Raw genomic sequence first — 11,398 nt, forward strand, 5'->3', positions numbered from 1 at the left:
CCCCCCCCCCCCCCCTAATCGAGGCTCGACTCCTTTTCTTTTGGAGTCCTTTGTTCGACATTTGAGGATTTACCAATCTATTGGCAAGAATAAGTTTAGAGCAGGGCTCTGATACCATATTAGACGAACACGACTCTCCACAATGGTATGATATTGTCCACTTTGAGCATAAGCTCTCATGGCTTTGCTATAGACTTCCCCAAGAGGCCTCATACCAATGGAGAGTGTATTCTTTGATTATAAACTCATGATCATTCACTAAATTAGCCGATGTGTGACTTTAGACTCATTAGTGATCATTTGAATGTATATCAATAAAATAAAATAAAAATATTACACAAGTAGTATTTAATTTAAAATTTCTATCTATGATTCTTTGCTATTTGCTACCAATTGTTGTTGTTTACCTAATCTGTAATAATACAAATCAGACAGATAGCTTAAAAGCAGAGACAGATAGCTTAAAAGCACACACAGAGACACCTGACATGCCACTTCTCCACACGCTTACTCAAAACCAATGCCTTTTGGATCTTTTTCAGTTCACCTTTGAAAAAAGGCAAACCAATAACGATGATCCCATTGTTTGGAACCATAACAAGAGACATATATGGAGCATGAAGGTCCAAAGTACATATGGAATTAATGTTAACATAGGAATGAAGGTCCAAAATCAAGCGACATATATGGAGCAAACACACTGAACATGGTTTAAATTATAAAACAATGGAAGCGAAGTTGATATCTATAAGTTTATTGAGTCAAAACCTATAACCTGGGAATCAACCTCTTTAGGAAATCTGAAGAATTCTCAAAGTTGAAGCTTCCATCTTCTCCAATGTAGCAGAGCATTCTTTTGATTTGTTACATGTAAGCAGCATCAGCAGATGAGGTGTCCATGTCGTTCAAACCGAGTTCCTCATTCTGATCCCAGGACCGTTCGTATTCCTCATCTGTGAACATCACCAAAAATAAGTATCCACATGAAGAAAACTAGATCAAATCAAAATGCTAAGCTACTTGTAAGTTGTAAGCCAAAAAGATTATAATTGTGAAGAGTTAATTGCAGTTCAAATACTTGCAGCACGGCAGAGATGCAATTGTGAAAAGTCACTTACATGTTAACTGATGGTCATCTTTGATATCATCAGTCACTGGTGCAATAAACGAGTTTGCTAATGCATCATCAAGGATTAGAGTCCACGGCTGTTCCAAACTCAAGAGCTGCAAGATGAGAAATTAGAAGAAAGGCCCAGAAGATTATTGATTATTGCTATGACAGTGAATACACCCAAAACATGGAAAATAGTGTAGATTAGTATTTAAATTTGTTAAAGTAAATACTGCAGAAGATGGATTAAATTATATCTCTAGAACTGATTCGTTGTAGGAGCATTTTCATTCGAAGTGAATTTTACCGCAATGCGCTTGCCACCCCAGGAATTAAGTAACTGAAACTACTACGTTTTCTTAACTGTTTAACAACATATATCAGCTATGCGGATGCCCACAGAAGAGAACTTTCTTATAAAAATCTACCATATTGACTTGATGTTCAGATACAACCCTATTATATTCTCTCACGAATCTGCTTAAAGATAAACAGGATTCATGGTTGAGACCTCTAGCTCAACAAGAACTTGTGTGGTTCCTTTGATGGAAGATACAGCAGTCCTAATGCGCCTTTCCAGATTACTCCTTGTACAAGGTAATCCGGAAAGGTCATTACCCAAGGAAAATCAAAGTTTTTTATGGGAGCTATGGTATGGTGGTCTCAACATATCGATAGACTTAAAAAAAGATTCCCATACCTTAGAACGTCACCTAATTGCTGCGTTATGTGCACAAAAGCTTCAGAAACACACAGCCATTGGTTTACCTACCACACCTTTGCTAAAAAAGAAATTTCTGGGAGTTTAGGCTTGCTGCATTTGGTTAGTCTTGGTTATTGCTGTATTATGTTCATGAAAGATTCAGAAACACACTGGCATTGGCTTGCCTACTGCACCATGGCAAGATATAGCAATGGTACACACTGAACCTAATACAGGACCACACCTCACTAGGAAGCCGCTCAAAACCTCTAAAAATCCTATTGTTCCTTTCTCCCGAAGTCCCCAACCAATGGCACATAAGCCAGCTTGCATAAAACCCTTCCTTTCTCATGAAAAGGAGGATGGGGAAGGAGATTCTCAATCATCTCTTTGCAGCCTCTATGCTTGGCAAAACCGAATCATCCAAACTCCTACAAAAACCAACTCCAAACTAAATAAGCAAAGTCACAAGCCCAAAGCATAAGATCCAGGCAGAGAATGCAATACAAAGGTCTCATAAAGTTGGGTAACTTCCTTGAAACCCTATCCATGGTGCTGATTCTTCCATGGAGAACCTGCTAGACAAAAAACCCTAACCATCTTCAAAAATTTCACCATTCACAACGAGGCAAAGGAAGAGTCACTAAGGGAAAAGGGTTCACTAAACCAAGGAAGAAGGATTTATACGAGAACCTCTCTAGGTTACCACAAATGCGAACATTACTTCTCCCTAGGTACCACAAATATGAACATTACTTCTCCCTAGGTTACCACAAAACTCCCCAAGCATCAATAGAAGATCCATAATATCCAGCATTTCCCTGCTCTTACAAAGAATTGATAGAAGATCGATAATACCCACAAAAATTTAGAAATCTGCCGCAAGCCTTCAGTAGCTATTTTTTTTTTTTTTTTTCTTTTTATCGGCTCCCTGCTCTTTTTCTCTTAACATAAAAGACATACATCCCACTAATTGGTTAGCTACCCGTAAAGATTTCATCCACACCTCACAACTAGCATGTAAATTAAGAGGTGGTATATCCAACTGGTATGGGTGGTTTTAAACAAAATATTGGCAATTCCTCTCTTAGGGGCCTTCAATTAAGTATGTGAATGCTCTCAGGGGCAATTGCGTAAAGAAAAATGTACAACATTCAAATAGTATTCATATTCCGTGTTTTTCAAAAATGAAGTTTTTAAAAAGTATTACCCACATTTTTTTGTCTAAAACCCCATGTTATATCAATTTGAAACTAAAATTTAGTTCAAATATCAAAATAGTGTATTGATCTATCTGTTATTATTAAAATGACCCACGTGATAGTACCGGAATTACTGTAAAGCTATTGGTTTTCATTCCCCTGTTCCTCTGTTTTATTAGTTTCTGGTTGGTTACCGAGATTAGTCTTTATTTTTACAGCAAACTTTCTTATAAATTTTACAGCAAGACTTTTATGTACATCCAGGTAAAACATGTTTACCTAGGATTAAAAGACTTGGTTGAGGCCTTTATATAGAGGTCCCTATATTGTAATTGAGGCATTATTCAAATAAAGATTGATTCAAGATTTCTCCAACATTTGTGCTACATTATGTCCCATCTGAAGGGCAAGAAGAGCTGGCATTTTTTAAATTATTACTTACTATTAAAAAGCTACGTTCTAAATGCACCAACTTCATATACGAGGTACACATAAATCCATGATCATGTACCTTGGTTAGTCTTGTTTTGAAGTCCAGCCACTTGTTTCTTCTATTTTCATCAAGACTGTCTCCAAAAGTAAATCCATGCACTCTCTCTAGACCTGCATTGATGAAGATCGCTAGTAAGATCCTGTTGTGAATCCAGATTTGATTTCGAAGGATCAAAGTAAAAATGTAAAGCTAGCTCGTATTTCTAGCATTTATACGTGACTGAGGACTTTCTAATCAGATGTATAACAGACTGTATAAAAGAAATATGAGTTAAAAAACTTCTAGAAACTAAAAAAAATACAGCTTCAAAGTGGTTTTCCAGCATTTTACAAGGCAAGGGTAGGTTGTAAATCAATTTATGGGTGTAGACACTACGTCTACATTTTAAAAGATTGTGGTGGTTGGTTGTAAATATGTTAATTAGCTGTAATCATTAATGATTTTGTTTTATTCGTATCTTGATTGTTTTGATTGTTTTCTTTTATGTATTGAGCTTTTCTATATATATAAGAGACAATTTAATTTATGTTTGAAAATCACAAAAGGAATGTAATATCCATGATGTTTACAAAAGACTTTCCAAATTCCAATAAGGGAGGTATAACTATAGGAAGCAAAACTATTAGATAGTTTACACCAAGATATAGCTTGGTAAACAACATTGTCCAAGAGCTTTGTACAAGTTTGTATCATTTCTGTGAATACTCTTTGATTCCTTTCTTTCCCCCATATTCGAAAAGAAACCTATGATGAAGTTTTTCTAAAGTAGGGCATATGCATTCTTGAAGGGATGGTACGTTAAGGTCATATCCAATAAATCCTTTACCTCCTAGAAATGTGAGATGCCATCTGAAGATATCAATAATTTTTGTCCAAAAAATTTTGAGCACATGTGCATGCCATAAACATTTTTTTTCTTAAAGATTTTCACTTGTGCTAATGGCTTAGGGTGATTTCCGTTCCATATTTTCTTATTTTCTTTGCTAGCGTGGGATTTATTGCTTCCTCTTTTTCCCCTATGTCCATCATCAAAGATTTTGTAAAGAAACCCTGTTAGCGCTAAGAAGTCATGTCAATGAGTCTGCTTCATTTGACAATACAACGGGGCAAGGTCCAAGTTTAATTCGGCCCATTCCGTAAGTTCGTTACCCTTTAGGTTCCTACCAAGCATCAGGTCCCAGACTTTGTTGACATCATTCCACGTTTCTTTGATTGTGACTCTTTTGGTACGAGAGAATCTATACAAAAGTGGATACCGCAGGGCTAGCATGGTGTTTTCAATCCATGGGACGGTCCATAATAACGTGCTTCCTCCATCACCCACTTTATGGCGAATTCGGTTGGTGATGAGGCTTTGATATTTTTTTATGTACTTGCAAGGCCCTTTGAAGAAGATGGAGGGGTCTATTTTAACATGATGGAGGGGGTCTATGATTGATCAATTAGAAGAAAATATTTTATTCCATTCAAATCTAGATGGTATCAGAGAAGGTTAACCCTAGTATCCCAACAAAAATCCTAGTAGCCACGCTATAGAATCCCTAGCTACTAAGTTGCCAAAATTCTACCCACCGATTCTAAAGGGTACAAATCTACTTCTAGTCGAACTATTTATGTTTGCAAGTGAAGTTGCTTGTGTTCAGGTAGCCATACATTTGTGTTCATGTGGCCGTTGGTCAGAGTTTGTTCACAGGAGAAGGTGAGTGTTGTCTTCACAATTACTATCGTATGTTGCTGCAGAAACCCAAGCCTCGGCCATTTCCCATCCTCATGGGTTACTATTGCCACTCCTCCAAACCTCTAATTCACGATTGTTGAACCGCCCTAGACCTATCTATCGTTTCACCAGATCTTATCATTGTTCTCTAAGTTCTGTTGGAGTCTCTTCCAATTTGCTTGTTGTCGCTTTCTGAGTTTCTCAGACCTCACCGTCACTCTCTAATTCCCAACTTGCTTGTTTAACAGAGTTGCTTACCAGACTAGTTTTGCACACGTTTTTCTATCCTCCACAAGTTTGCTCCAGTCATTCAAACAATTCAATATCTAGTTGGGTTCAGTTCACGGTCTGGTTTGGTTCATTATTTGGGTAAGTTGGTAGGTGATTCGGTTCAAAATCTGGATTGGTTCAAATCTTGGTTGCATCACTACTTTTTTTTCATATGTTGGTGGATTTCTATTCTTTTCTATTATCTCAATACCATGTCACAGGAACACATTCATCAAACCCTAAATTTGCTAAAAACCAATTTATCATCAAATAATTCTTGTGTTCCCTAGACACAAACTGATGTATGCAAGTAGGAGAATTTTTCTTCTTAGGATGAACAAGTGAACTCAAGTACAAATAAGCCCCCTATTTTATAACTAAGGCTTGCTGGAAGAAACAAAGTTAAAGGCAAAACCAGTCCAAATAATGAGGTAACCGGCTGTTACACGGAACTAGCTACTCAAGATAAAATAAAAACTATGCAGGGTTAAGATTACCCTCAAGAAAACAATCAAGATTTACAACAAAGGTCAAGGTTAATCCAAGAATCATACAAGATGGGCCCTAAATCACAAACATGTAATTATCCTCAAGCCTACTCTTGTCGCAGTTCTTCTCCGTGGATAATCAATTTTGGAACTTTAACCCTATGACTAGTTTGTCTTCTTTCTTTGACTCATACTTCCCCTCTTCCCCCATATTGCAATGAAAAAATTAGAATTAAAGTAGTTTTTTTTGTCTATGGCAGGAAAAGAGCCATGGAAACGACAAAAGATTCAACTATTGTGTTGTTTTGTATTTTTCTGAACCAGACCTCGGATAGGATATTTAGACGTGCTAGGATGCTTGATGATCTCTACTATTTTGATGAATTTTTTGATAGTGAAAAAAAACCTCAGACCTTTCGTAGTGTTGGTTCTCTTCCGGCTAAAAATCAAATTATGCTTTAGCATTGTAGGCTGGAACATCCTAGTTTTTTCTACCTCAAATATTTATTTCCCAATCTCTTTAAGGGAGTTGATTGTTCTCATTTTCATTATGAACCTACCTAAGCACTTATGGGAGAAGCTAAGAAATAGTGGGGTGTAAATGGGTCTTCACCATAAAACGTAATGTCCATCGTAATGTTAAATGATATAAAACAAGACTAGTTGCAAAAGGATTCAAACTTATGGGATCGATTATCGGTAAACTTTTGCCCCTATTGCTAAAACTAATTCCATCGTAGGCTTTCTTTTTAAAAATGCACAATAAAAAATAAAGTAAAAATTTTAAAAATGAAAAGTGATAGTAACAAAACAGTAAGAGTGTGAAAGTTACAGAATGAGAGCTTAGATTTTATTTAGGCATTCATAGGCAGTTTTGTTGACCATTTAGGACTTTTAAACAGAGTCTCAGAGGCAGTACACGTGAAATGACGCAAAACAACACAATACTGCAGATTAAATATACTTACTTTCACTTATCTTTGTGATTAAACCTTCAACAGTGGTAACAATTCCCCCAAGAGTGCCACTAGTCAGCTCCAAGTCAAGATCTGGGACTTTCACACTTGCAGTATCTGACTGGTAAAAAAACATAACATCGTCAAACTATATGTTCCAACTTACATGATACAAGCACTGGTCACTTCAGTCTCATGCCCGGAACTCAGTCCTATTATTTCCTTTGTCATTTTTTAAAGAAACAGAACTTTATCAATATAATGAAATATATAAAAAGAGGAGAGCCTCCATTGAGGACAATGAAGGTTACAGAAAGGTCCTCCAATCCAATTAGCACATATATCATAAAATGAGCAAGTACAGAACACATTTTTAAACCTACACCATGTGGTAGATGTAATGTTTGTATGGTTTAAAAGAAAAATAAACTTTTTTCTAACCAACTTTTTAATGATATTTGAGTTACTAACTATCGAACTCCTAAAAAAGTCTAACAAGGCAACACCCCCAAAATAATCTATACAAATTAAAATATTCAAAAGCACATGATTGCAAACATATTACGACATTGTACAACAAGGTAGCCCCCTTATCACCTTACTTTAAAAAAAAAAAAGCATTCCAACCAGAAAATATTTCATCAACAGTTAACAAACCTTTATCAAATCTCGACTGAGATCTCTAACATTCTTTACACAAAGACTAATTATCTTTCCTTTTTCAGGGATTCGCCCACCAGGCTTTAGCTGCATAACAAGATCATAATTATCATCACAACTCAAACAAGCAGGTCAAAAGGTGCAGTATAGGCAAAGTTAAGACATACCTCAGAACTACGGTAACCACAAGCATCACAAGTAGTTGCCATGACAATCACTTCTTGGAAGTAGGGAATTTCTGTATTTTGTTAAGTCTTAATGTATTTGTGTAGGAGACTTCTCAATAAAAATAAATAAAACCCAGATAAAAAGTCTCTCTAGTACAGAAAAGATCAAATGCTCACTAGATTAATGGGCAGTAGATCAACCATTCGGAAACTAGTAAAGTAAGGGGGCTGGGGAAAAAAATTAGAAGAATTCTACTCCTTCAAATTTTGCATGTGAGGAATTAAAGCAATAACTACAAAACCAGCTTCTACTGCCTCTTATTGCACAAAAATGTGCACCTTTCCTGAGATTTCCACCTGTCTCAAATTCTTTTATCAGAACATAATTGCAAAGAAGCTGTTGCTCTATAGAATTTTTTTCTTTTTTAGATGACTTCATTGGTGAGTCTCAATAATATATCATATATGTGCACTTGCAGGCTTTAAATTGTACTCGAGAATGGATTGTGTTTGTCTGGCCCCTCAATGTATCAAAACATCTAACTTAAACCAAGCTAGATGAATTCTCCCTTTTGTGATAAAGAAAGGGGGTTGTGGCATGCTTGCTATTGTGTTATTTTGTGGGGAGTGTGGCTCAAGAAGAATAGTAGAAATTTTAGCATTGGGGAAGTCGATGGAGGAAGTTCGGGAGGTGTGAGGCTTAGGCATTTGTTTGGGCTACCGTTAATTGACTTTTTGTAATTTTCAGCTTGGTGTGATTCCTTTAGATCGGAGTATATTCATGTAGCTAGTTGTGGATTCCTTTTGTGGATTTTTCTTCTTTTTTTTCTTTTTTTTCTTTTTTTTTTTTTTTGGTATTCCCTTATATATTCTTCATTTATCTCAATGAAAACTTGGTTTCTTACCAGAAAAACAAACAAACAAAAATGTTAAACCAAGACAGGCTTCTGACAAAATTTCCTTCACAACGAAAATAACAAAGTTCCTAGGTATAATACCTGAGCATGCCCTTACCAGTAGAATTGAGATTCTATAACAGATGCATGAGAGAAGAATAGTTTGGAGAGACAAGTAGACTAGGACTTCAGAATTTACAAGCAGAATTCAAATTTGCAAACAAAAAAATAATGATAATAATAAAATGAGGTTCGAAGATCATATTCACAAAAAAATCATTAAAAGAGTTACAAACAGTTAAAGCATATAGATATAATCATGAAATTTCAATGTTCATTCATAAAGATGTAATTAATCCTCAGGTCCAAGAATTAATGAGTTCCATCAATTATTTTAAGATCTTGTTCTTTTATTTGGTTTACTTTTCTTTTATTTATTTTTTCACACCATGTGGGAATTTGTAATCTTCAAACGTCTTTCTTTTCATTCAGAATTCAAAAATGATAAGGATACTAGTTACAAACATTCGAGTCTCACACCTAACTGCACAAGCTCCACATGTTGATGGGAAAGTCATCACCTATCAAATGAAAGCACACATCAACGTTTATCATGGGTAGAAGCAAACTTCAAAACACACTAAAGAGCGGAAAAACAGAAACTTAAACAATTCCATTACTTCTTCTGGTGCAGTGTAACGAAACAAGGCCTCAGCAATCTCTGCACTGTTACTTTGAGCTATTGCCCGATGGCCAGCGGCTGCTCCTACAGATCCATGTGCCTCTCCTCTAACTTGATTAGAAGCATCAACTCCACTTGTTGATACTCCACCCTCAGCTTCTTCAGATTGTGATGATTCAACGTAATAACCCAATGATGCTTGTTGTTCTGGACTCCGCTCATAAAACTTGATACTTAATGATGGATCTTTGGATGGTGCAAATCTAAAAGTAATCATCCTCACATCCATAAGATATGCATTCTTAAATGCTTTTAAATTAAATAAAACAAAAATCTATAAAGTCTCTAATATATTAAAAAGAAGGAAGATACAATAATTATTTTTGACTCTTTTGTCTATTCTGAAATTGAAAAAAAATCAATTATATTATTTTGTATTTTCGGAATTGCATAGTACCAATTAACTATACCGTCTATAGTGATATGAACCAAAACATCTCAATCATGCAATATGAACTTTAAAGAAAATGTGAAAAAAATGTTATTCAAATTACCACAAGATACACTCAAGTTCCAATTCATGTCACATTTTTGAAGAATCATCGCTTAAATTATTCTAGGATGGTTACAAATTTGGGTGGATGATAATCTAAAGTTATGGTGTTTCAGATTTTTTTATTTACTTTAAGATTACATTTACATATTGGCTAATTATGGTCCTAAAGTATAAATGTTACAACTCTTGCAATGACTCAAGGAAAGGTTTCATTTTGAGGCTATATAAAGCCATGTACGTTGATGGAAAAACATCAGTTAGTCATAGAATATTGATCCTTTTGAATCAAAGTAACATTAGACAATACCATTCTCAATTTTATATATGTAACTAGCTAGCGATTTGTAGTCATATGCAATGAAGATTACTATAAGATGTTAAATTTTTAAACAGTTTACATTTGAGGCTTTGATGGGGAACTTTTGTTTGGTTAACTGTTAAATAACTACAATAAGGAATTCAATTGACTTATATAATACATAACAAACTTATGATAAACTTATAACATATATTAATTTTCTTTATATAACTTTAGTAATTGAATTGATGAAATTCATTTAATTTATTTTCTTACAAGGAGAAACGAATTAAAAGTAGAATGTTTAATACAAAAACTAAATGTAGAAGTAGAAGACTACGCTTGACCTTAAAATCAGAAAATTATAGCTCAAGTTCATCACTTACGGGTTCTCAATGAAGCTGTTTCCAGCTGGATCATCCAAGATGAAGGAGAAAGATGAATCTCCTATGGCACAAGCTTTCAGTTTCAGGAGAAACTGGTCTATTGCTTCAGCAGTCTGAGGATCCACCTTCTACAAAACCCAGAAGATGCAACATAAATATAAAGATGTCCGTACATATGACAAATTGACAATCAAAGGATAAAAGCACAATTACATACCCTACGTTCCTCTTGAAGGGATTCCAATCCATCTATGGCTCGTACCAATATACCTTCCACCTAAATAATTATCACACATGAAGAGTGGTTTGTAATTTAGCTCATCTATCTTGAAGAAAGGGGAAGTAAATAACATTGTAAACTAATATATGATTATGAAAGAAGAAACTCTAAAGTTCCATTCATCCCATATAGGCATGCATAGTATAGGAGCCCTAAACTAATAGAGTGTAAAATTATAATAAAAGACAAAAGAAGTAAAATATTGAAACAAATGTCAATATAAATGATGTAGGAAACGTGTCATAGCTGACTAAAAAATATCACGAGTTCTAACATGAGATGACACAAATAAAAGTCAGAAAATTAAGTAGACAATTAAAATCATGCATGGGTAATCATATCCTTCTCACTGCCCTTATTGGTGTCCCAAGAATTAATCGTGCATTATGAATCAACTAATTGGAACAAGTCTTCAATATAGACCAGTACAAAACAAAGAAAAGAATCCCATTCTCACAGTACACGTTCCTAGAGTTTTTCTTTTTTTTTTTTTTTTTTTTTTTTTTTTTTTTTTTTTTTTTTTTTTTTTTTTT

At 34.9% G+C, this 11,398-nt stretch overlaps 1 protein-coding gene across 1 annotated transcript in view; it reads right to left on the reverse strand.

Moving 5' to 3' along the window:
• Positions 1–510: 510 nt before the first annotated feature.
• The window catches only part of LOC111495663 (zinc finger protein ZPR1-like), a 16,195-nt gene continuing 5,307 nt past the window's right edge, over positions 511–11,398 (reverse strand). The window contains exons 7-16 of the mRNA XM_023145797.1: positions 10,803–10,862; positions 10,586–10,713; positions 9,344–9,608; positions 9,178–9,244; positions 7,768–7,838; positions 7,598–7,687; positions 6,953–7,061; positions 3,528–3,619; positions 1,119–1,224; positions 511–953 (exon numbers count right to left, since the gene is read on the reverse strand). Of these exons, the coding sequence (XP_023001565.1) occupies positions 865–953; positions 1,119–1,224; positions 3,528–3,619; positions 6,953–7,061; positions 7,598–7,687; positions 7,768–7,838; positions 9,178–9,244; positions 9,344–9,608; positions 10,586–10,713; positions 10,803–10,862 (1,077 nt within the window). The 3' untranslated portion in view covers positions 511–864. The remainder of the gene's footprint in view (positions 954–1,118; positions 1,225–3,527; positions 3,620–6,952; positions 7,062–7,597; positions 7,688–7,767; positions 7,839–9,177; positions 9,245–9,343; positions 9,609–10,585; positions 10,714–10,802; positions 10,863–11,398) is intronic.

The sequence above is a fragment of the Cucurbita maxima genome, unplaced genomic scaffold (genome assembly GCF_002738345.1).
Source record: "Cucurbita maxima cultivar Rimu unplaced genomic scaffold, Cmax_1.0 Cma_Scf00021, whole genome shotgun sequence".
NCBI classification, from domain to species: domain Eukaryota; kingdom Viridiplantae; phylum Streptophyta; class Magnoliopsida; order Cucurbitales; family Cucurbitaceae; genus Cucurbita; species Cucurbita maxima.